At 50.5% G+C, this 26,401-nt stretch overlaps 1 protein-coding gene and 1 long non-coding RNA gene across 2 annotated transcripts; one reads left to right on the forward strand and one right to left on the reverse strand.

Moving 5' to 3' along the window:
* The first annotated feature begins 1,140 nt into the window (after nt 1-1,140).
* LIF (LIF interleukin 6 family cytokine) lies at nt 1,141-6,404 on the forward strand. Its single transcript, XM_067550310.1, has 3 exons — nt 1,141-1,159; nt 4,650-4,828; nt 5,967-6,404. The coding sequence occupies exons 1-3, from the start codon at nt 1,141-1,143 to the stop codon at nt 6,402-6,404; spliced, it is 636 nt and encodes a 211-aa protein (XP_067406411.1).
* An 11,341-nt stretch (nt 6,405-17,745) lies between these two features.
* LOC137154583 (uncharacterized) lies at nt 17,746-18,981 on the reverse strand. The gene is made up of 2 exons (XR_010920240.1): nt 18,871-18,981; nt 17,746-18,453 (listed from the first exon to the last, which is right to left on the reverse strand). It is a non-coding gene; the product is annotated as an uncharacterized lncRNA (long non-coding RNA).
* Between the last annotated feature and the right edge of the window lie 7,420 nt (nt 18,982-26,401).

The following is a 26,401-nucleotide window of genomic DNA, read 5'->3' on the forward strand; positions in this document are numbered from 1 at the left end:
GAAAGGGGCTAGAGTGGGAACTGGGGAGCAGGCAATGGCAGCATAATCCCAGATTTGTTGCTGGAAAATAAACTGTGCATCTTCCTGGGCAGGGTCTGTGGCCACAACTTCCAGAGCTAAAAGCCTGAGCTGCTCCCACGGTCGCTAAAGGGTTAACACCCTTCGCTAGCAGCACAGACGGGCTGGTGGAAAATTCTCCATCCAAACTTTTTTCTGCCAGGAAATTGGGTTTTCAATTAAATGAACATTTTTAATGGAAAAGCCTTTGCTGCCTGCAAAAGATGTGAAAAGCCCCAAACGCCTGGACCCAGGGACACTTTTCTGAGTAGCGAGGAGGCCTGCCCCACGCTATTGTCACACCCAGGAGTGAGCACCGAGGTGACATGGGACAGGACCACGGCACACCTAATTCATTCACACACTCACACACAGCCACTGCTTGAGCTGACAGAGACTTCCCAGTTGATTGTGGCCACCTTAGAGAATATAACAAACAGCTGAGCAGTTGCAATTCTCCCTCCCAGGTTCATGTAACATCCCTCCCACTTAAATACTTTCCCAGCCACCATGACCTTTACTTTCATTCGGTGGTAGCGCTACCCCCTTGCTATTTTCCAACTGAGAGAGTCCCGAAGCTCTACCTGGCCATTCCACAGCATCTGAAATGGTGAAAAGCACCAGTTTTAGGGAAACCCCCCCCGGGGGAGGTGGGAGGTGAAAGTACTCTAACAAAGAAGACTCACCCTCAGGAAGTTGCAGCACTTTTCCTTGTGTGAGTCGTGGTGTTGTCCTGTGAACGTAGGCAGAAATTTTTTCTGGAGCAGTCAGTTTGCGAATTCATGCCTTTTCCTTTATCAGCTCATCTTATTCTTTCTGTTTCACCCAATTCCAATAGTATTCTGTTAAAAACCACAGGAAGGTTTATCACAAAAACTTACTTAGAAAGCCCATTCACTTGTTCCGAAGCACCCATCGCTACTTCCTGCTTGTTCGATGAATATGCCTAATTTCTCCCCCCCTCCTTCTTACAACACAGACTGTATATAAACCAGTGAAATCCCCCAGTATGAACATGAATTTCTGAAAACTCCTTCTGTCAACATCAATCTCTGTTAAGTTGCTCCTGGGATACAGCTCACAATGAAGTTCATTCCAGCAGGTAAAATCATCTTTGTCAAACCTCTTTGATTTTTTTTTTTTTTTAACTTTGAAGCAATCAGTCACACCTTTTGTCTGCATCTCTGCTGTGTGATGCAAAGAGAAACCCTTAAGAAACTTTTTTCCTAGTCTTAGCATCTCTGGAAATTGACAGTAAAAAAACCGAGCATGTCTCTCTGGCATATTTCCACCACCATCTGGAAATTTATACTACTTGAAATTCTTCCAAAGGGTTTTTTAATTCTTTTGGGTCTCTCGCTGCTGGGAAACACTGATAAGTCTTGTTTAATTAGATTTTTGTTTAAAAAAAAATCAGAGGAATAAGGAAGTTGTCAATTGCAAAATGTTTTTGGCTTGACCACTTCAGAGCAGAACTTATCTAAACATTAGGAACTAAAGCCAGAATGTTGTTCTATCGACCTGAGTACAAGTCATGTCTATGTGAAGTAGTCTAGGATATATACAGACCAGTGGGATAGGATGAAAAAAGTTTTAGGGGCTTTAAGCAGAGCAGGTGACTGGCTGGTGCACGTGGCTGTAACTAAGGAAAGCTAGTCTCTAGTCCCAACCTGTCCATTGGCCTCATTAGTGACCTTGGACAAGTCACTTTGCCTCAGTTTCCCACTCTGTGAAATGGGAATAATGATATTGAATGCTGCCTTAAAGCATGTGAAGATCTGCTGATGAATGAAGCTACAAAAGACCGAGGTATTATTGATGCCCGGGGCTAGAGAATCTGAATGAGATTGCAAGTTAATATTAATTCATTGGTGAATGTCAAAAACTTCTTCCGTATTGCTAGGCACACTGAGAGTCCCAGAGCTGAAATATGCATGGGAGAAAATTGCATAGTACTTGTCCACACCAGACCATGTTCCTCCCTTCTGTGGGGTAATGACCTCCGGGACGACAGTGGCTGTGTCTTTTGCTTTCCATCCTCCTTTGCTTTCACTGCAAATGGCCTTTCCCTGAATACGAACACTGCTAGCTGAGTGATTGCCACACAGAAGGGAAGTCCTGTCAGTTGCAATGTACAAATTTGGGCACGGATGCTGCTACAGCGAGTGTAAATAAAGTAATTATTGTCTGACTTGTGACCTGCGGCAATTCCGAGATTCTTACAAGTGTGGGCAACTTCTGGATTTGTCAGAGCCTAGAACGATGCAGGTTTCAGCAGCTGTATTGTGACATCGCTTGTTGGGCTGGCTGGTGGCTTCAGGCCCAGTTGGCAAAGAGGCTGAGGGCACTCTGCTTTGCACGGGATTGGGTCCTGCTCCATAGAAACTGAATAATATAATTTTTCTCCTTCACTGTGAGGTTTATAGCACGGAACTGGGGTGGTCAGGTCTGTCTATCTACTCCTGAGAACCTCCCACAGTATTCTCAACTGTGCCACTGCCTTGCTGGGTGACCTTGGTCAGATCACTCTGTGACTCAGTTTCCCCATCTGTAAAATGGGGATGATAAGGCTTTACCTGTCTTTATAAAAGGCTTTGGGATCCTGGCTGGAAAGCACCACGTTAGTGCCAAGGATTAATATTCATCATAATCCTTCATACCAGCACCATGACCACAAAGGGATAATATTGCCAGAGGGCAATTGTCCAAGGTTACCCAGAGGCAGAGGAAGATTTAGAAACCTGGAGTGAGATCCTGGGGATGTCAGGGACAAACCTCCTGTTGTCATCACTAGGGCCAGGCTGTCACCCCAGGTTTCCTGACGCCCAGTCCAGTGCCCGAAGCACTAGCCCGCACTGAGAGCCTGTGATTTTGGCACCTGGCTGCATCTGCTCTCATTAACCCAGAATGGGGACGTATCTCATGCAGGAGGGCAACCTGGAAGGGAGAGGAGTTGCCTGCGGGGCTGCACCAGAGGAGGAGAACCCTACTCAGTGCCTAGTGATAAACAGGCCAGCAGGCAGTGATGCAGCACACAGTCGAGTGTGGTTCACCCTCAGGCTCCCTCCTGGGAGGGGAGGGTCAGGAACCCAGGGAGCAGGGGGAAGACAAGAGCTCACCAGGATGTGGTGAGGGGCTAGAAAGAAGCGACTGCTTGAAGGATAATTGCACTGCATCTTTAAATCTGTAGTCGGCCAGGGAAGGTCCTAGACAGAAACGCTACAGCAAATCAGAGAGAGACAGAGCAGTTTTCGGGACAATGCCAATCTCCTATTTCTAATAAAGCTCCTTGTTCAGTGTCAGAAGAGAGCAGCTTGTTCTGTAATTCTTTACTTTTGTCAGATGACAGCGCCTGGGGCAAAATCTTGGGGAAATAAATGCTCCAGTCAAACTCAGCCTCCCCCCGCAGCCTCTTCCATAGCCCACCTCTGTGCATATCAGCTGTTCTCCTACCAGCCTTTCACAGCAGTGTTTTTTCAAGAATGCTCACTGTTCTGGGGGGGCTTTAATAATTCCTAGCGCTTATCGTCAGATGTCGAAGACTTTACAAAGGCAGCTAGTATCATCATCCCCATGTCACAGATGGGGAAACTGAGGCACAGAGAAAATTGTCCATAGCCACCCAGCAGGAGCTCGGATTAGAACTAAGGTGTCCTGAGTCCCAGGCACAAGTGCTAGCCACTAGACAACACTGCCTTTTAGAAGATGCCTCCCTTGAGACACCTCAGCTGGCTACTATCAAAATTTTGCTCAATCTCAGCAACCCGGGCCCAGGCACATAACGGGCACAACCCCTTCCCCCCCCCACACACACACACATGGCCCTGCCCCTGCTTTGCATGTCTGACTAAATCTGACAGGTAGTCACAGGCAGTTGTGCAACCTGGGAACACACAAAGCTCCAATAGGAAAGGAAAAGGCTGGGGAATTCCTGCTCCATTGCAGGGTAGGGCTGAGCTGGGTGAGGGGCTGTGCTCAGAGGGTGACAGGAAATGCAGAGAGCAGAGCAGAGGGGATTGAGGAGACAGGGACATGGGAATTTTCCTCTTAGCTACACTGGTAGCAGTGAGAGGAGAATATGGCCCTTCGGGCAAACTCCAGCCCCAATTTACCGGAGCTCCACAGGATCCATGGGCATGGGGGAGCCTGGGTGCCAGCAAGATGGCTCAGGGCAGGTACGACAATGCTTCTGTGCGATCAAAGAGCAGCACGGGTGCCTCAGTGGCATGGGCTTCTGGCTGCAGTCCTGGCACTAGCTGGCTTGGTGAATGGAAAGGTTCTTGGTCCCAGAGATCAGCGGCTCCAGTCCAGGCAATAGCTGGTTCCTCTTCCCAGTGATCTCTGCCACGCTAAAGAGCGATCCCGCCCTGAGTCTGTGGGAGAGATTCTCTTAACCCTCTTTCCCCAGCATGGGCAAGACCAGGAGCTATTAATGACGGAGGCTGTCTGGTCCCAATGACGCCGGGCACTTTCCAGGTGGAGAGCTCAGAGCTCTCACCTGGCCTGGGTGGGCACTGGGCTCTGAAGTGACTGACTCTGATGGCTGGGTCCCCTTGGCGTCTTCTCACCGCTCCCTCTCTCCTCTGTCACAGGCGTTGTCCCCTTGCTGTTGCTGCTCCACAGCGCACTGGTGGCTGGCAAGGCACTGCCGGTGGACACCCCCAGCCCCATGTGCGAGAACGTGCACTTGTGCAAACACAGCGTGGTCGAGCAGACCCGGAAGCTAGTGGTGCTGCTCAACGCAACGGCTCAGGATCTCTTCAGCATCTACGTAAGTTCCCTTTGCAGCCTCGACTCCCTAAATTCAACCTGTGGGAGCTACTCAGCCAGGAGCCGGGCCTGGCCTGTGCACCCCGCCGCGCTGCTTGTTCCAAAGGACCCGGCATCGGCCGAGCGGAACGTGCTCATTGCTAGAATCCCCCTGGAAGAGGCTCCCTAAAACTGGCAGGTGTTTTGTTTGCTGGACCAGTGCAGGATCACTGGGGAGCAGCAGGGGCTGGATACCCGGTCATGTGGGAGCTCAGCAGCTCTGAGAACAGAATCTCCCATCCCAAATGGAGGGTGGTGAGGGAGGCCAGAGGGGTGGGGAGTAGCGGGCTAGTTTTTGTGGAGTGGTGTGCTGAGTTTAGATCCCAGCTTCGGCTGGGGAAAGCCATTGGTGGGTCACCTTCCAGCCCCTGGTGTTACGTTTCTCTCAGCCCCCACCGCACTTCCCCCACTGTGCAGTTCGGCCCAGCCAATGACTCCCTGCCTAGCTGTGGCCGGAGCAGGAGGAAGTGCAGGGGTAGGTGAGTTATTGGTTCAGTCGGGGGATGGCTGAGAAGAAGGATCGGGCAGGAGCCTAGACTTACGAGACCGGCTTTCTAATGCCTGTTCCATGCAGCTGCCTGTGTGACCTGGGGCAAACGGCTCTGTCCTTGGCTTTTCACCCATACAGCGGGGTCAGAGCCCTGCCCAGCCTCCCAAGGGTGTGTGAGGTTAAATCCATTACAGGTTGGGAGCTGCGCAGGTGCTGTGGCAATAGGGGCAGAGAGACCCTGCGAGAGGTGTCTCCGCACGCAGGCGAAAGCCGGGCACTTACAGCGTTGCGAACACAAGGGCTCAGGAGACAGGTTCTTTTTTACTGAATCTGTCGGAGCCTTTCTGCTACACCCGGGTCCCGTCCTCAGGCTTTTCTGCACAACGAGGAAGGCTGGAAATCTCCTTGTTCAGCTAAAGCCGAGCTTCTCGCCTGGCTCCAGGAGCAGGGCTTTAAAACCCACAGCACAAGATCCAGGCTACAAGCCTGAGAACTGGCGACACTGCATATCAGCGTTGCGGGGGGGGAGGGCTGATGGTGGGGCAGTGTGTGCGAGGGGTGTATGTGCCTGAGATTCCCTAGTCACGTCTTCCCTTCCTGCCTCCCCCAGCTGGACCGCCAGGGCGACCCGTTCAGCAGCCATGTGGATGAACTCTGCAACGCCAACACCAGCTACTTCCCTGCCTTCCACGTCAACCGGACCAGCCAGAAGAAGGAGATCATGGTGGCCCTGTACCGGGTCTTTGCCTTCCTGAACGCCTCCCTGGGCAACATCACCAGGGACCAGGAAGAGCTGAACCCCACGGCCAGGGAGCTGCTGGAGCGGCTCCACAACACCACCAAGACCACGCGGGGCCTGATCTCCAACCTGACCTGCCTGCTCTGCACCAAGTACAACGTCTCCCAGGTGGACGTGACCTACGGCAAGAGCAGCAAGGGCATGAACGTCTTCAAGAAGAAGCAGCAGGGCTGCCAGGTGCTGAGGAGCTACGTGCAGGTCATCTCCCAGGCGGCACAGGTGCTGCTACCTCACCTCGGGCAGGCATGAGCAGCCAGAGTGACCCTGCCGCCCTCCCCTTGCCTGCTGGGCCCATCTGCGGCAGGGTCGGGGCAGCGCGACTGAGGTGAGCAGGGATCTGTGGGGAGTGACCCCAGGGTGGCTGAGAGAGAGGGAGAGGGGTCATTTAAAGGAGAAGCCGATTGCCCTTTGCTCAACCCTCTTGGTTTGTAACGCCCCGATCTTTAAGCTCACACCCCCAGCTCGCAAGGCATTCGTCCGTCAGGAGAGGCTGCGATCACTGCTTGGAGTGGGACTGGCTCCCCCCGGACAGCCACTTCCGTCCTGCTCTCAGCGCTTGCCCAGGGTATCGCCGAACTGTTCCTTCCACGGGAGGTTTATTTTCAACAATCCATGTTGGCTTCCTATTTATTACCTACCCTTTTTTAGAACCTTTATTTATTTGAATGTTAACGAGGATGACTTCTATTGTGTTTGTATTGTATTTTAAATGCCTTAGACACAGCACGTTATAAATGCCATGAATTATTGTTCTGCGGGAGGCCGAAAGGGCCGAAAGATAAAGGACGATTTAGGCAGAAGATCAAGGACTGACCCCAGGCCACAGAACAGTCTGGCAGTGGCCATAGTGGAAGCTCCAGTGCTTGAGTCATTGAAAAGCAGGCAGGGAAGGCACTAGGCAGTGTGGATGGGGGACAGGCACTGCCCTGGCCCCAGCGAGATGCACTGGGTAGCTCTTGTCCATCTTTGGGCCACCCTTTCCTCTGGCTTCAAGGGGGAAATCAGAGGAGAGTTTGATCCTTTGATTCTAGGAGGTTCTGCACTGCAGCTGGGAGTTGGGTTTCACTGCTTGTTCTTGGTCCCTCTCCGGCCCCCTCCTGTCTTATTAAATCTTGATTAATTAGAACGCAAAGCTTTGGAACTGCTGGAGCACTAGGCCTGTCAGAGGAGCCCATGTGCTCTGTGAGATGCTCATCACTTACGGGTATAAAATCGCCAATGGCAGGGATTTAAGAACAGGATCACTAGATAAAATAGTTCTGCTCAACTGAGGCCAGGTTCTGCAGTGATGGGCGCCCTACAATACTTTAGAGGGGTGAGAGGCGCTGCCAATCCAGCCAAGAACCAGACTCCACGGAGAGCGTCCAGTGTGCTCCTCTGTGAGCCTGAGCTGAGGTCACACAACCACTGCAAAGTCCACACATTGAGGGCTGGTGTTAGGGGATAGCAAGTGGGGCAATGGCCCGGGGCCCCAAATCACAGGTCTCCCCCCATGTCCCCTGCGGTATGCTTGGGCTTTGGCTTCCAAAATGTGCACAAATCAAATGTGTGAGCAGATCCGGAGGGCAGGCCCAGACCCACTCCTTCGTTTCTGCTCTGGGCCCCAGCGAGTCGAACACCGTCCTTGCACACACTGTCATTGCGAAAGCCAGCAAGACACTTGGCCTTGCTCAGAGTTAAGAGGGGAGAACGTCTCTGAGAGCAGCTGCTGATCTTCACAGCCAGGTCCAAAGCCCGCTGAAATCTTTGGTGTCTTTGGTGAGCTTTGGATCAGGCCAGCAGGCTGAGATTTTCCAGGCTGCCTAAGGACTACGGACAGCCACTGAATGGCTTTGATAATCCCAACCCCGGCTTCGCCGGTCACAAACGCTTCCTCCCGGCACACACATGGAAAGGACATGCCCCTCTGATCGCTCTCTGTCCTGGCTTCCCCTTGTGATAGCATCATCTTTTCTTCTTGCCCCACGCGCCACATGGCGAATGCAGTCCTGCAGGTTATTGGATTCCTTCCCTGCTCATTTTCAAAGGAGCAGCCTCTCTAGCATGGGCCTGAAGAGATAGGGGCAGGGCATGGGGTGGGGTTGCTTTTAAATTCAGGGTGTGAGTTTTCTCACAAAATTTCACTTAGAACAGAAAATCCCTGTTAAATTCAGTACCAACTTCCGCCACGTCAGAGGCTTGGTTTTTGAGCTGCTCTTCCCTCTATCAGGAGAAAGAGGACCCATTTCTATAGGAAGAGATCAAGAGATGGTTACTGGAAAACCAGAACCATTTAGCTCAACGCCTCAGCACTCTCCCCATCAATATAAAAAGGGTCTGGGATCAGACAAAACGAGACCTGGATTTGAACTACCAGGATTTTGATAAAACCTTGCAAAATCCCCAGCAACCATGGTTTTGCCCATCTCTGGCAGATACTGTGAGAGCATCTGGAAGGAGCTAAAGGCCACAGGTAACCTCTGTGATCTTCAGCTCAAGACTGGGTGTCCTTTTCAAAGATCTACTCCAGTTCAACCTCAAGTTCTTGGGGTCAATGTTGGATGAATCATCTGGCCTGTGTTAGGCAGGGGGTCAGAGTAGATGATCAGAAGAGTCCCTTCTACCCTTAAAATCTAGGATGGTGAAGTTCTTATTTATGGCTCCTAACAAGAAGTTAGAGAAGTGGGGACTTGGGCAGCGCTATTGTGCTACTGAGCAGTGCTGTACACGCCCATGTATTTGTGTTTCCGTGTTGTTACTTGCACACAGTATTAAGGCACTTGTTAGGTGAGTGAAAGGTGTGACTACTCTGAAACAGACATGCTTTTCTTCTGCACTGGCTTCTTTCACCCAGCTGGCTCTGGAAATGTGACTGTTTACTGTGTGTGGCTTGGATTGTTAAACCGGACTGATGAGAAAGGCACTCGAATGGAAGGGCAGTTGCAAGGGGTTGAAGTGCTGGCTGGCCAGCTGCTATTTTGGATCATTCTCCTCAACCCCCCAAGCAGCTGGGGGAGGGAACGCACGGTTTAGAAGACTCAAATAGCACCGACTTTGTTAAACCTTCACTTACATTTTCAGTAAAAGCCTATCATGGTACATACAGTGACTTCACCCCTGGAGTTAGGAAAAGAGCTTTTCTCATCATGAAGGCAAAAAGGGGCAAGGCCCCTGTGAATGTAATTAATGAATCCTCGTATAAAGGGCTCTGCTACGTCAAGGTTAGAGACTGGACTGGCCAGGAGGGAAGACAATGGTACTGATTCTCTCCGGGCAGCCTGGCTTATTGCGTAGCACCTTCCTCCACCCAAAACGCCCACGTGCGCAGTGGCCCTACATGACCAGCACGGGTAAATCTGGCCTTTTACACTCGTGTCAATCAGCAGTGACACCAGTTCAAGCAGGCTAAGTGCGAGGGAAGCAGGTCTATTACTGACTGACCCCCCTCGTCTCTCTGAGGCAGGCGGTGGTTGTATTCTCACTCACCGCAAGCGAAACAGAGGCAGCGCAGTCTCAGCCTCTGCCGTTGGGAGGCCGCCGTGAGACCAGGGCCTGATTTTCAGGCGTACTGAGACGCAAACGCCACGCCAGATGAAGTCAGTGGGATTTTCACCACCTCTGAAAATCATGGCTGGGCAGCTCAGGCTGGGCACAGGTATTTTAAATTCTAACCCTCTGCGTCACTGTGCACTTTATAGGCTGCAGCACACGTATTCTTATAGTGACCGGTGAATATGGTCCCGACCACAGCCGTAGCAGCCTGGGCTGAGGGTCAAGAGTGCCTGACTTCTACTCCCAGCTCTACTGATCTGCACAAGCTGGTTGTTGTAGTTCTGTGGACTCGGTTTCCCCTCTTCCTTACATTTGTGCAAATCACAGTTTGCACCCCTGGCGGGGGGTGAGGAGAGGGGGGGCTCAGACTCCGTGTCCCCATCTGTGAAGGGGGGGAGAGGGTGATACCTCGTAGGGATGTTGTGAGGCCATTGAATGTTTGGTGACATCGGTGCTAATGATGATGACGTGGAAAACTATTTATGTGCTCCAAGGTGACAAGATAATCTGTGGGGCTGGAAAGCCGTATGTAAAAAGTATATCCCAAGACACATGTCTCACATGACGTTTTATTAATTATTATTATTAATTATTGTTATTATATATTGTATATATTGACATATTTATTTTTATATTTTTTAGAATATCTTTTTACAAATAAATATTTTGAACCAGTCTGTTTTCCTCTGTGGCTTTCTTATCATTGCCCTGTGGTACTACATTTGTTTGCCTCTGGAGTGCCCCCAAACTGCAGTCCTGTTAGAGCCTGCGAATGCATCTCCTGCAATGCCCAATGCTGGATCAGGGTCTCTACCCGAAGCCGTTTCATTCTGATCTCAAGCCAAAGGCCATGGTAGCTAATGGGCGTCTTTCTGGACTTTGGACCAGGTCCTAGAAGTCAGATTTTCAAGTGTTCAGCACCGACAATTGGGCAGAATTTCACAAGTGCTCAGCACAGGCGGGGTTATCCCCTTGGTTGGGCCCCTGAATGCCGCAGTGGCCATGACAGGGGCTGTGAAAGCGCCACATCCTCCCCCACATGGGCACATGCTGGGGGCAGGCAGAGGCTGGAGGGGGCAGCACCAGCGCCCCTATGCAGCCTGGGGGGGGGGGGGGGGGGCTTAGAGCAGCTCCACTTTCCCAAATCACACCAGGGGTTGTTGCAATCCCTGAAGCAGCCTGGAGTGCCCAGGGTCCAAGTGGCATAAAGCCACCTTCATCCTCCCTCCCTCAGTGCTGCATCCCAGGGTCCTCAGGATCAGGCCCTTTTCAGCTCTTCAGGAATGGCAACGGGGGGGTGCTGAAGTCACTTGTTGGCAGAGCTGAGCGTGGCATAGGAGGGAGCTGGCCATGTGCCACCTGTGCACCGCTATGTTGCGGGCCCCCTCAGCCCTCCGTGCAGATCAGAACAGCCAGAGCCTACCTACGACCAGCTGCTGATGGTCCTACAGACTGTTCCAACAGCTGAAAACAGCCGGGGAGTAGCAATGCTCTGGCTACATCCCTCTCACTCCAGGACCGCCCCTACCCCTGCAGTAGAGAGTTGTACAGTGTGGCTTGTTCCAAACGCTGCGCTTCCCAGGGACCCCCCTGATGTTAGAAAATCCCCCCCGAGGACACCTAATGTCAGCTTGTCAGCTCCTTTACGCCATCAGAGCCAGTGTAAGCGTGAGGGACACAGATGAGTGACACTAGAAGCATGCTCAGTGCTGGCATTCCAAAGACAGCACTGCTGCCAAAGGATCCCGGCACCGTGGGAGAGATCCCAGGTGTTAAAAAGCCCAGAGGCCAGTGAGGAGAAACAAAGGGAATCAGATAAAATAACAACCACCTCAAAGACGCCAGCCCAGCCCTTGGAGAAGTTCATAAAAGTCTGGCTAAGCCCAGACCACCTAACTTCCAGGCAGAACAATGTTCCTGTGCTGGCCAATAACCGGGAATCGGATCAGTTAACAAGAGGATGATTATGAGCACACTTGAGCAGTCTGATGAAATCCTCCGCCAGAGCCCACGGGCCTGCAGCCAAACCTCCCAGGCATGAGACCGAAAGCAGATGAGCTAAGATCCTGTTTGATCATCCCTCGTGTCTCGGAGCAGCACAGAATCTCTCTCTCTTAATAACGTGCCCCAACAGGTTGTTCGGCCCAGGCTTTACAAATCACAATTGCTCAGGCCTGCATTTGTAAAGGAGAGAGCGCGTCTAAAGCTGCCTTTGATCTGACCCAGAGCCACGCGAAGTTGTTAATGTCATTTATTCTTTGGCAGCCTCTGTGTAAAGCAGCTTCATCAATGTCCTGTGGGCATCTTGACGTTGTAGGGGAGCTGGCTGCTCTGTGTGACTGCCGGCTTCTGTAGGTATGCCACAGGCAGGGCTGGCCAAGATGGGTTAGTTTGGTTTACAAGGGATTTTGATATTTACGAATTTGCTTAGGTTCCAAAGCAAATTTACCAAAGCTTTCCCATGAACTGGAGATCCCTGAAAATTTTGTTTCAGACACACCAAAATATGGTGTCCCTGAAACAAAGCATGACACTGATGTTCTAGTTAGCAGCCATGAAACTGGCAAGAGTGTTTTCACTTAGCTGCCCTGCTGGGGCTGGGGCTTTCGGCGCTGGCAGGCTGCCCCTGGGGCTCCCAGTGTTGCTACCAGGGGGTGGGCAGCCTGCGTGTCCTGGCTCCAGCTCCCTGGGTCCCTGCTGGAGCTGTGGATCCTGAAAGACTGGTGTATTGCCATAAAGCTGCGGGTATTCGGACAAACATTTGATCAAATATGTACTAGATCTGGCACAACATTTTGCTGTAACAAAATCAGAATTTTCCCAATGAAACCATGTTTCATCATAAAATTTCCAACCCCCTCTAGTCATAGACATTATACCACCAACAACTAATGGAGCTTCTCCTTTATTTCTGGTGGTTGAGGGATCTGAGTCTGCTTCTTCAGTCCCCATGAAACCTAGTGATGCTTGTAAATTCCTAGGTAGGCCTGGATTAGTTACTCTGTGAAGGAGGAGAGGAAGGATGGACTAATTGTGCGGGCTCTAGCCTGGGGCTTGGGAGACCTGGGCTCGAGTCCCTGCACTGTTGCAGACATCTGTGCAGTCTGGTGGGACTCACAGCCTACCCATGCCTCAGTTTCCCAGGTGTAAAATGTAGCTAATAGAGGCCTGCCCTCGTGGAAGAGAGAGAGCGTGTTAAGACAGATGTACAAAAGATTGGGGGGTTAGTACAGTGAGGGGCACATAGGTAAAAAGAAAGAAGGGGCTATCAAAATGAAATTTACTTTGTATTTGGTTACATTTACAAAAAGCTACCCCTAGCCCAGACTCTAGACCTCAACTACAGTTAAGTGGCAGTCAACAGACTGCCCACCACACTCCACTTCCAAAGGAAAAGTGCTTCAGCTTTTCCTGTCTTCCAGCACAAATGTCTGACTTGAATTTTAATGCACAGCAGTGGCCCAGGCTGCCTCTGGAGCCCTAGCAAAACTCATGCTTCTTAACAGGCTCAGGTCTGCAGAGTGAACTCCGAACGACTTGCTGGACTCACGGCCAAGAGTAGCCGGGTCCAGCTCCACACCCTGGTTTCAATTCAGCATTTTGGAACCACCAAGCCAGCCGAAGCAGATAGTCACATTTTATGATCTTACTGAGACTCGGCAGCACTCATCAGTGGGGCAAAACTTCCTGGTGAAAAGGAGAAGCAGGAATCCTGGCCTTCCAGGGTCGCCCCAGCCATCTGCTCAAGTTGCTCATGGTCTCAAGTTGCAATTGGGGAAGGTCTAGGTTGGCTATTAGGAAAACCTTTTTCCCTAGGCGGGTGGTGAAGCACTGGAATGGGTTACCTAGGGAGGTGGTGGAATCTCCAGCCTTAGAAGTTTTTAAGGCCTGGCTTGACAAAGCCCTGGCTGGGATGATTTAGTTGGGGTTGGTCCTGCTTTGAGCTGGACTAGATACCTCCTGAGGTCCCTTCCAACTCTCATCTTCTATGATGCTGGGACTCTATGATTCCGCACCACACTGCAGAGGCATGGCAGGGATGGCAGAAGGAAACGTGTCTCCTGCCATGCTGCAGGCTAGCAACGTTGGGCCAGTTTCACCACTAATACCCATGGACCCCGGACCTGATCCAACGGCCTTACAGTAAATGGGAGACTTTCCCCTGGCTTCATTGAGCTTTAGATCTGGTTCAGAAGGTCATTTACTGTTAAAACATAAGAGTTTCTTCAGGGATTCACCAAATCTGGGAAACTTTAGCCATGGAATAGGCCACTGAGTGGGTGAGAGAGACAAAGCGTCAGACACAAGGGGAGTGAAGTGGACTGCGTTCCAGTTTAAACAATCAGCTTGCCCTTTATCATGGTTAAAAACCCTACTGTCCACAAATGCTGCAAGGGGGAAGTTACCCACAAGAGAGGAGCAGGAGCAGAAACTCAAGGGTGTGACAGAGATGTGATGGCAGATACATGATGTCTGCCTGCAGTGAGGGCAATTAGCCACCACTGGAGCCTCCTACCTGACAGTGAAAACAACTGTCTTTTGGAACAACTCACTGAGGAATGTGGCTGGTTCACCATCACTTAGCCTTTGGATTGTAATTGGATGCCTTCCTAAAAAACATGCTGTGTCTAGTTCAGCCACAAGTTATTGGGCTTGATAATGTCACTCTTCTAGCAGGTAAGAGACATTCCCCGAACTGTGGGAATCACTGAATAAAATTCTCTGGCCAGCGCACGACTGGGAGTCAGGCTAGATGACCTTAATGGTCCCGTCCGGCCCTACCACTTATGAATCTAAGAGATTCTTCAGGCATGGCTAGAGTCTTGGGGTCTTTCTTCCAGAGAGCCTGGCTCAAGCCAGAACCCTGGCTCAGCACATGCCTGAACTCTGGGAGAACTAGAACTGGAACTGATCTCTGTAACTCGGGGCAGTCTCTTTAAGGGAATTTAAACCACACCCCTAAATCTAAGCACCTTCCACTTCCAGAGGGTTCTGATTTGAAAGAGATCATGGATCTGAAATTCACATAGACAAGGGCATGGAAACAAGATCTTAGTATTTTAGCAATTCAGCTGTTCCAGAGACATTGATTACTACTTATTATTACAGAGACAAGGGGGGAAGAGGGAGGTAAGATCTTGTATTGGGCCAACTTCTGTTGGTGAAAGAGGCAAGCTCTCCAGCGACACAGCCTGACCTGAGGGAGAGCTCTGCGTAGCTCGAAGCTTGTCTCTCTCACCAACAGCTACATCTCAAACCTTTATTCTATCACAAAGAAGGGGCTAGGACAGCAGGAGTTGAAGGGAATGTAGAAAACCTGGGCTGGACTCTGCCCTCGTACAGGGGTTAATCGGAGTAATGCCATCAAAGGCAATGTAAAGACAGACGTCACACTCGTTGTGAGATCAGAAAGAAGCCCTTTGTGATCTCTCACAGAGTGGACTCAGCAGGGGCGTGCACAAAAAGGGGCAAGCAGGGGCACGGGCCTCCCCGGTAATCAGCGGGGACACAGACCTCCTCCAGCCCTGGGACCGTGGTGGGAACTGACAGCTCCCCTGGGGCTGCAGGAGCTCTGTGCCCCCCCCCACAGCCAAGTACTTGTGGATACTTTTATTCAGCTGGCTCCATGGCGCATGGATTTTCATTGAAATGCTGAGTGTGCCGCTGTTTATTTCGAAGCACCTGATGTTTGTGCACGTGTTGATATGGTTTAAGGTGTATAATGTGTGTGTGTTCAATGCGCCCCTCCACATTTAAATTCCTGCGCACGCCCCCTGCTCAGCGGAGACTGTAGTAGGAAGCTCTCACGAACGAGTGTAACGCAGACTGGACTCAGCTTTCAGCCTCGTAGACAAAACAAGGCCAGCAAGCAGCAGTCAGCAGCAACACGCCGTGAGAGTGTTGAGAAAGGAGAGGGACCAGGGCTCCGAGTCCCTTTCCACCGAGCAGATTACATATTCTGGGACTGGAAGGCGCAGAGGGCTGGAAGTGAGTTATGGGGCCTGTCGCTGCTCTGTTGTCTTAGAACTGGCAAACAGACTCTCCCAGCACTTTGTGACCTATTTGCAAGGGAAGGGCTACACATCAAAAAACCCAACCCACAAAACCCTGGCAGCAAGTCTCGGAGCCTGGGCCACATTACAAACTGCAGTGTAGACATTCTGGCTCAGGCTCTGAAATGCATCCCACTCCCTGGGTTTCGGATTCTGAGGTCCAGCGCATGCTGGAACACCTATCTGGCTAATTTCAGGGCTGTAGCCTCAGTCAGATGTAGACCCAGGCTCTGAGACTTGCTGCCGGGGTGGGTTTGATGTGTAGATGTACCCTGACAGGCTGAAGTCCAGCTCCCAATAAGCAGCTGCTCACATCACCAGGACATTCAATTGCATCCTTGCGGCTAGTTCCAGTGGGGAGATCTAGGAATGAAGGTGATGCATCACAGAGACTCAGTGATCAGACACGGTGGGGTGGATGCTGATACAAACCCAGACAGACAGAACTCACTCCCAGCCCCTACAGGTTGTGGCTCCCTTAGGGTGGAGGCCAGTTGTTGCATTGTGGCTGTCGGCATCGTGGATCCTGCAGAGTTGAGGATGATCTTTCCCAGGTTTTATTTTATATGGGACCTTCGGTGACTGAGGAGCACAATCCTTGAGCCGCAGACGTTGCAGGCGGTGCTGGAAGGCGGAGTTGGGCCACAATTGCTGCATAACAGTTGTCTGTCTCTCTTTTCCGTCGTTTTTCAGCCATACCCACTCAGTGAAGGAGAAAAGGACTTTGATCCAGTGGTGCCCATTCAGCTATTTCTTGGGGGGAGGGAAGGAGCGATTCCAGTCCCTGTTTCCAAGCTCCACCCCACTGGGAACCCTGCTCCTGTCCCCACTTGTGCTGCAGGGACCCCGGGTATCTCCAGCTGGGGAGTCTCCCCTCCCTCAGTGCATAGGGGTGCTGCTGAGAGCTGGGTTCTTGGCAGGCTCCCCTGCACTCCGCCGTACAGGAGCAGCCCCCGCCGTGTGCTGGTCACAGCACCATTCGGCCCAGCCACCCCTCTGTCTGTACCAGTGGTGTTGTGACCATGAAGCCAGAGTGATGGTCCAGGCTGCTGCTGCTGCAGCAGTCCTGCTGATTTAGTATGGGACCAGTGCTGAAAATTGTTTGGGCTATGGGCCCCCTTGGTCTGTGGCCTGTGGAACTTTGCGCTACTGTGAAAACAGGGGGGGAAGGGGGCATTCCCCTCCCCAGCCCCCGCAATTAACACCACTGCTATGGTACCACAGGAGGTCTGTCTACAATCTTTCACCATCACTAAATTCACTCCACCTTAAAAAAGATATCAAAGTGTGTGTGAGGTGGGAGGGGAGGGGGGCGAACGGGGTCAACCCTGGGAACAGAACATTCAGCTTTGTATTATGCCCTGAGTCAGCAATAATATCCTACTTTGTCATCAACAGCAGCACCACAATCAGATAAAGTATCTGATCACAACATGCAGTTATCTTGGCCTTGGCTGAAAACAGAAAATGTGGAAACTTCAGTGACTGTGTCTGTGGCTTTTTGGCTTCGATGGGGCAGCCTTAACAAGGAACCTGCTGTGCAACGAGACTCTTAGCTATGTTGTACTTGAAGAGCAGAAGAGATCCAGAATGATCAATCAAACACACAGCAATAGCCCCAATTCCCCTCATTAACAGTCTCACACGTTCATCAGTAGAACTCAAAGCACTTCACAAAGGAGATCAGTTTCATTATCCCCATTTTACAGATGGGGAAACTGAGGCACAGAGACGCAACGTGACTGGCCTAAGGTCACCCAGCAAGTTACTTGCTGAACTGGGAATAGAATTAAGATCCCTTGAGTCCCAGGCCACTCTAGCTACTATGCTACACTGAAACCTCATGCAACTTTAGCATAAAATCTTGCTCAAAAACTGTTGCCCAAAATGCACCACACAGTTAAATGAAACAGTTGGAAAGTTAGAACTACCCACAGCATGTAAAGTTAATCATGCTTAAGACTTTACAAGCCCTTTTTGCAGGGCCTTAAATGTGACTAGCAAAGTTGAAAATACTGGTGTTTTATCCTATTTTTCTTCCACATCATGGTGAAAGAAGACCTGAATTGGTTTTTAATTTTTTTCTGCTTGGTTTTTAACCTTAATAATCTCTGGAATTTCTAGTCTAATTTTTCCTGTTTTGATTGGAGATCTCATTGGATAACTAGAGAACTTGAGTGGGTGCTTTCTCAGAGTGAAGATACTGAATTTTTCATTGAGTTCTTTTCTCCCAGCTGTTTGCCAGGTGTTTGAGTTAAAAGGTGTTAACAAACAGCAAAACAAACAGAAAATAATTGTAAACTGTCTGATTCCAAGGCCCAAATACTCAAAGATATCTAGGTGCCTGAATCCCATGGGACCAAGGCTCTGAGCCCAAATTTCTTTGCCCTCCCAGTGAACCAAGTTTAACTGCGTTGGTGATTGTGGTGCCATAATCCCTACTGATTTTCCAGCCATCCACAGAATCTGTCAGGGGGAAGCAGGAAGGGACAAGACCTGAACTGATACTGTGACAAACAAGACCAACCAACAAAGCCAACTTTCCAGCCCTTCTGTCTCAAATGTAAAGAAACAAAGCAAGACGGGAGATCTAAATGATGAGTCATTTCAGAAGAGGTTTGAAAGCAGCAGGGAAGTCGGTCCGTACGGCTGAGAGTAGATGCCAAGAGCAGCAGCCATCACGACGGTGTGAAAGTTCAGAGAGGAGGCGCGTGCTAGACAAGTGAAAAGGGAGTAAAATGAGGCTATGGACTTCATTCAACTCTTACTTACTCAGGTGTAAATGAGGAGTGAGCCCACCATTGTCAAAGTCACACTGGTTTACTTAAACTGCTGCAGCCCTTTGTGGGAGCGGGGCATGCCTATTCTGTTGTAAGGGTGGGGTGCTCAGGTTTGCCTCTGCAGGACCCCTTGTGACCCATCCTGGCATGACTCCCCCAGCCACAGGTCTCCACTGGGAGCTGGCTTTCTCTTGCCAGGTCCAGTGCCGCAGCGCGTGAGCCCTCCAGTCCAGCCCTTCAGTCCTACCCCTTCTGGAGTATTCACGTCCAAAGAACTCAGGAAAAACCACTTTCAAACAGGGCCATCCAAGAGACCCCCCCCCACACCCCGTCTAGCAGGGCTACCAGTACTTTGCATGGGCACCAGGGTCTGGGATCTGCCAGGAGGCTTGTCCAACCAGCAAACTGCCACAGTCTCTGGGCTTCCTTCGCATCAGAGAAGCAGAGCTCTATTCTCCTTTCTGCTCAGCCCTGAGCCGGGCCAGGTCTCCTCCTTAACTTCCCTCTCCGGGCCTGGCCACCGCTGCAGGTGTGGCGGGGTGGGGCCACAGGCTCTCATTAACCCTCTCCTTGCCAGTGGGGGGGGGGGCAACTGCCCCATCACAAGCGACTTATTTCAGTTTAGCTTAAACATGTTTCCAGTGGATGTAAGTTAAACTGAAATAAATCCGGTTTAAAGGGAAATAAGAGTCTCCACCCAGCCCTGTGCCTTGGTTTCATTAGGCTGATTTTAAACTCACTGCTGGGGTTAAACCAGCACCACTGTGCATGGAGGTGAGCTCTTTGTATCACCTTCTTGCCCTGGCAAGGAACACAGCCAGAAAACTAGCTGAGAAGGCGAAGGCTTCAAGAGAAAGAAAGAAAAGAAAGTGGGGGCGAGAGGTCTCTTCCTCGACACAAAGGGAGATGGTGAAATGAAACTGTCATGACCACGATCTAATCTCCCTTTGGCATTTTTCATATAATTTCATTTCTGCAAAGTTTCCATCTGCTTTGGCTGTGATCACTGATGCTGATATACAATAAAGCTGCAGCCAAGCGCATATCAAGCGTAGAGGAACCACTGCCGGAGTCCCATCTTCCTCTGGGTCTTTTAAGCTTGAAGAAGAGCTCACCCGGTAAGAAGATTGGCTTTCATCCACGAGGCAGGGGGCAGGTTCCCTCCTCACAACCTGTCAGCTCCTTAACCCAGGGATTTCCCAGTCCCTGCTACTGGCTCATTGCAAACCAAGCCCAAGGCCGTGTCTCCGCTAACCAATAGAAATGTTGGTAGTTGAGCCAGTTGTATGGAGCAGTTTAAGCACAGTTAAGGGCATTCACACTAGCCATTTTGAATCAGTTTCAGTTTTGACCCTTGCCACACCAGCGGTATCCGGAACCGCTTCAGCTGCAGTCTGGGTACTTGTCCCACAAGCTTCCCAAACAATCTCCCAGAAGCAATGCCCTGGTATGCCTTGAGAGAACTAATTGAACCATATCAGCTTGTCTGTGTTTGCACTAGCTCTAAATTAGATCGGACTGAAGCAGTTCAGCTTTAACCAGCTATTAAATCTGCAGAAAGGCAGCCTGTGCTAGCCAGTCATTAGGGCTTTTGGGATATATTTGTGGTATGCAAAATATTCTAGGAAGGGCTGGATTTAGGGGCAGGTGACCCAGGTGACCGCTTGGGGGGCACTGGGCCCTTGGGGCTGTTTTTGTTGTTAGCGACGAAAGGGAAAATAGAATGTCTGATGTGAAACGTTTCAGATATTCCGTATTGGATTCATTTTTCACTAACCTCCTAGTACATTTCAGTTATTCTTAAAATTAAAAAATTTCTATAAGCTCAGAGGAAACCAATTTTTTTTTATTTGCTTATACTTGGAATGAATAAACACAGATTCATAGCTCCTAGCGTGCAAATATATCATTTTATATGACAGGGATAAGTCATGCATGCAAATCGTGCATCAAAGCTGTGAAATGTGCTATAAACACAATAAAAAATAAGGTATTCAAAAGTTTAACGAAGGGGGGTGGGGCACCAAAGATGCTCCTGACCTGGGGTGCAATTTGATCGAGGGCCAGCGCTGGTTCTAGGGACTTTAACTGGATTAATTTGTCTAGAGTAGACCAGGCCCAAGGATCGGACCCTTCATTCCCAGTATATTCAGTTATTTTCATAATAGACAAAGTTTCTTTTCCCAAAGTTTTTTTTTTTTTTTGACAGTTAAATTTGGCCCAGATGTTTTCTTCTCAGTTCCAAGGCTGGTGTTTCCACAGCCCAGCATGTGACCAATGAGTACAATATGTGACCATCTGGGAGCAAGGCAAAGCCACGTTGGGAGCAGAGATGAAGCAGGGATTGGGCCAAATCCACCCGTCTCTTGACTTCATCAGAGTTACACCCAAGGTGAATTTGGACCAGTGTTTCCTATTATTGCAGTCACTGTGGGACACCCCACCTTGTTAGAGTTGAAGCGTAGAACTCCCTGAGTGTCAGGCTGCGTTAGGTCACCCCTGCTTTGTAACCAGACAATTTACAATGATCTTTTCCTTGTCTGTGCATTCTGCCAACCCCAGCACTCAGAACACAACACAGATCCCGGGGCCATCTGGAAATTGGGCCAGTCCCCAGTGTAAATTAGAGCAGCCTCAGAATTGTTCTAATTTACCCCAGCTGCCAATGGCCCAGAAGGGGTCACTCTGGCAGCTGGGGATCAGCAGGGAATAGATACACCCTGGCCTTTCCCCTGCACTGGAGACAAGAGGAGACGTAGAAGCCATTATGGTGGCTCTGTGACAGCTGAAGATTTCCCTACCCAGGAGAGATCCTCCAGGGACAGGTTAAGTCAGTTTTCCAGCCGCTTTGCCTCACCAGAACAGTGCAATGCAGCCACGGAGGGGCTGGGATCTGGCCCAACAAATCTGCTTTGAAGAACTGTAACTTGTAACTTCCATGTTCACAGAGGACTAAGCTGGCTAAGCGGGATAGTGGGCTAGGAGAGGCAATGAGACTATATGACAAGCATTAGGAAAGAGGCGGGCGGGGAGCTTGATTCACAGCCCCAAGCAGATAATAACAGCAGTCTGACAAGGGTGACCTCTCTGCTGCTCAGTAAAGTCATGACATCACTGAAGTCATGGGAGGGGCTCCACTGACTTCATTGTGGCCAGGATTTCACCCTGCTCCTAAACATTACAGCTCTTGTGACAGGAGAGACTGAGCGGTTCCCGCTGGGCTCTCTAAGCAGCTGGCAAAGGACAGGAGTGGGGAAGTCCATGCCTCATTTCACCGCTGGCAGTATTACTGAGCATCTCACTCCTAGCTAACACTTAGACACAACCTGACGAGGCGCTTTCATGAATAATTTTGGAAAATGTGCAGTTTTGGGCCATTTTTCACAACAGATTCCAAAATGTTCCAATTTTTCAATGAAAAAATTGAGCCCCATTTTTTCACATTCCCGCCCCCTTTCTCTGACTTTCCCCCTCTCTTTTTTGCCCCTATCCCATGGCAAAGTGGGGGAAAAAAAGGAAAAGGGGCACAAAAAGAACCCCAGAAAAAGGCACCATTTTCCAGGTTTGATTTTTTTGGAGATCAAACTGGCAGAAAATTTGAACAAGACACATTTTCATTTTCGTAAAAAGGACTTTTTTTTGTCGACAAACGTTTCAACCACAAAACTTTGGCCAGTTGTGCTCCTAGCAAACCATCCTGCAAGCATGAGAGGCTCCAGAGAGAGTTGGGGGGGGGGCCTTCCTATCTGGGGGGCATTAGAAGGAAGAAAAGATTGTGTAGTTCCCAAAGGACCAACCCCCCCCCCCCAAAATTATAGTAGGGACACTGCAGCAAAGAAAACTTTCCACCAATGAGCCATGAAGGAATCATCATTTTGCTGTCTGGGCCTGGTTGTTTGTGTGTGCGAGGGCGCCGGTGTGTCTGTGTGTACACATCTGCGTGTGTGTTGAATGCATGTGTCCCTGCATGCATGTTTCTGCATGTGTCGTGTGTGTGCGTGTGTCTCTGCACATCAATGTTTTGACTAGGCCTCTTAGAAATCAAAAGTACACTGAGATGTTTGACAGCTGTTTCTTGAGGCCTGCTCTCAGGGCAGCCTCCAGACAGACAGTAACCACTTGATGATCTAGTACACACACTTCCCTTCAGGGCATTTCAATTGTATTGCTAGTTTCTTTGAAACAAACGAAATCAAACACTATATTACCAGTAATAAATATGTCACAAGAGCAACAGCTGGCTTTTACATGTGTCTGGGAAAACGCCCCCTCCAGAGGCAGTCAGGAGAGGCTGTTTATAGACAATGCGTGAACCTGTTGGGGAGCTGACACAAGGCCAAGGTGGTGCAGACACAATAACAATGCACAACAGCAATGAGTCAAATCTCATCGTAAGGTTGGGCCAGGCACTAGCAGAGATTTAGGTGGGTAGAATTGGGCAGACACTGGCACAAATATGGCTGGGCCCCGGCCCAGATTCAGGTCAGCAATAAGCAGGCTTTGGTTTCAGGCGGCTTCAGCTCCAAACCAGGAAATTCTTGGTAATTTCTAATGAGTTTGGATCTTTTTTTAACCCCACGCTCAAGGGCAAGGGCAGACGCCACTGGTATCTGTGGACATTGTCTCTGTCATGCGTTCCCGGCCTATGTCAAGGGACTGGGGCAGTCCATGCGCTCATCGGCAGTCCTGTGTATCACTCCTTTACTGCAGCCGGGGCTCCATGTGAGCGGAGACGAAAGGAAAGGAATCGATAAATTTCCACTAGGCCAGCAAAGGGCTCTAGCCAGCAACGCCTGCCTTCGTCTGTGTTGCCGGGGGGCTGGTGCTACCAGCCAGGGCTAGAGAAGCTAATCAACCTTTTGGCCATGAATTGGAAAATGTCTGTTCATAACCACACCCAAGAAAGAAGACAGCTGGGCAGACGAACGTATGCAGGATGCTTCATTGGAAATGTTCATATTTTGTGTCGACGCACAACCTGAATCGGATCTAATCTGATCTCTCTTATCATCCATGCTCCTCTATCGATCCCCCCACACACCCATCTATCTAGATCTGCTTGTCATGTCCTCATACTGCTTCCTCCCACATCCGTGCACATACGACTGCCTGATCACTGCACTCCTCCAGGCCACTGGACGAGCATTTGCGCTCAGGCAGCTGCCATCATGGGAGATGCTTCATATTTTGAGGCTCCAGCCTTCATCACTGTAGCATGCGAGCACCTCCACTTAAAGCTAAACCGCTCCCTCTCTCTGCCCTATCAGCACGAGGCAGGCTTATGGCTTTGAGTCTGTGCGAATCGGGCACTATGAAGGGAAAGCTTGCAAGGAAGTAGGTTCCGATTGACGCAATGTGACGTTGGGGAGGGTTGTACACCTCATCAGGTGCGGCAGTGAGTCTCAGAGGCCAGGTAGACGAACGGGCTCGCAGGGTATGTACGCACCACTGGGCAGGGAGGGCCTAGCAGCATCCAGAGGAGCCTGGCTCGATCTGCGGCAGCCCTGCGTGTTGCTTGGCACAGCACCTTAGCGGACGGCAACGCAGGGAAAACAAGAGATCGGGGTACATTTTAGTCCCTACCCCTGACTCACTCCCATTCCATCGACAATTTGCCTAAAGCTTCCTCACTTCACCCACGCTCTGTGCCACAGCATCGCTCCCGGGTGTGGGTATGGAGCTGCAGTTTCCTTTCCCAGGAGAAAAAGGGATAGAGATGTGGTCACTGAACGCTGGTGCAGGGAGCGTGGCTCACAGGACCAGCTCTGCATGCTACTGGCTGCTTCCTCTGGGCTGACATGCCGATGTCCTAGTCCAGAGGGACTTTAATCAAGCAGACGAGGTATAAGTGTAGCAGAGAGCTGTTTTTTGACCACAGCCTCAGAAACCCCAGTGGTTAAATAGTCTGTCCATTCACAGGAAGGCCGTGCATGTTCACTGAGCAAACCTGCACAATGGCATGTTTATTTCAGGCTGAGAGGTAACCATCGGGGTTAGCCAGTGAGTGGAAGCATAATGCATCTAGGTCAAGTTACCAACACCTTCCTGTCACTGGACGGTTTTAAGTACTGGTTTGATAAACACATCCAGGATGGTCTCCGGTTACTAGGTCCTGCCCCATTGCAGGGGGCTGGACTTGATGACCTCGTGGGGTTTCTTCCAGCCCTGCATTTCTACAAGGCTAGGATATACAGTCTGGGGGGAAGACTTTTTGTTTCCAGCAAAGTGATTTGTACACGAACAGGACAGAACACCTCTGCTGGCTGGATTCTTTCCCCGGAGCAAGCAGTTTGTTTTCTTCAGTGCTCGATGTTTCCCGGATCCCTGAGAACAATTTTTTTGGAAGGGATATTAAACCTTCTGCTTCAGGGCTTAAGCTGATCTCTGACTATTGGAGATCAGGGTGAGACCTAGTTTGGAGACAGATTATCCCCCATCTGCTACTGTGGGGGTCCTATGGCATGTCTGGACTAGCCATTGGCAGGGTCAGAATAATGGATTCGATGGACCTTGGATCCGATCCACCTGGCAGTTCCTATGTTCCCCTTTTTATTTACCAACTGGCCTCAGACAGAAAAGTTTCCTCCAAGAACAGACTTGCCTTGTCTCGTGGAATCCAGCATCCTTCCCCTGCTTTAGAATTTACTCTCCCTCAGAAGTTAGCAAGACTTCCTTGTCTTTTAAATAGCTTTCTGGCTTGCAACAGTGCACAGAACTGGCTGGGCTTCACTCTCCTCCCACTATCCCCAGAAGGAACTATGCTTTTTGCAAAGAGCTGCCTAGTCATGTGCTTTCTTTGACTGCAGCTGAGGTGTGTTCCTTGAGTCTGGGGCTGGGAAGAGACGAAATAGCATTTCACAATCTAAATCTTCTGGTTTTCAGGCTTCAGTTCTTCTAAAAATTTCTGCAGAAAGCAGGCCCCTGTCACGAAAAATTTCGTTTAGTCGAAAATAGTTCTGACAGGAAATTTACAACCTGTCTTAAGAGCATCCTCTGTCCCCAGGGCACCCAGCTTCCTGTCTGTGGAGGAATCTCAGTTCTCCCTAAGCGTCCTGGCAACACACCGCATGTGCTGCTGCAGCATAAAGTTAGTCATATGACTTGCCAGAGGTAAATAAGATATCAGCTGTGCCAACATTTTGTGTGTCGGCTCCTGGGGCTGAGAAGGGTCCGTGTACATGGCAATTAGGAGTGTGACTGCAGGAGGTGTAGACGTAGCCCAGCTAGACGAGAAGAAAGTGAACCAAAATGTCCCTCATAGCCGCTGCACCCCAGGAACAACCCCAGCGCCCTGCTGACCATTCGAAGCCTCGTCTAAAAGGAACTTCTCCGTGGGGAGGTAAAGCTTGTTGGCCCACATGCCCCATCTAAGCCAAAGCAGCTTCTCTGACAGACAAGGCCAGTAGGTTAAAGGCTTCAAGTGAGCTCCTGCTATTGATGCCTATAACTCTGAGGGTCAAAGGCAGGGAAGCTCCTAGCTTGGACTTCACCATGTAGACACATTTATTTTAGGGTTGACTTAGGCTCCCACAGAGCCCTTTCCTCTTGTCCTCCCTGCTCATCAGCAAGGGGCAGGGTCAATTCCCACCTCAGCACACGCCAGAGCCACGGCCACCTGCAGAGGAGGCCAGGCCATCACTGCTTCGCCGGGCAGCAGCTGAACACCACTGAGGGAAGTAACCCCCTGATCATCAGGGGCAGTCCTGGTGGGCTTGGGGAGAACCCCCCACAGAAGATGGTAGGGGAGACAGGGTGGTGTACCGTGCACTACCCGCCTCCTCCCAGAACCTGTTTGCCCCCCAAGTCTGGGGCAGAAAGCTGGGAGATATGGGGCTTTCACCTGGGCTGAGACTGCTGCAGAGATGCAGCATTCAGCCTTCAA

Source organism: Emydura macquarii, unplaced genomic scaffold (assembly GCF_026122565.2).
Source record: "Emydura macquarii macquarii isolate MOO-44397 ecotype Brisbane River unplaced genomic scaffold, CSIRO-AGI_Emac_v2 contig_1254, whole genome shotgun sequence".
NCBI lineage: Eukaryota > Metazoa > Chordata > Testudines > Chelidae > Emydura > Emydura macquarii.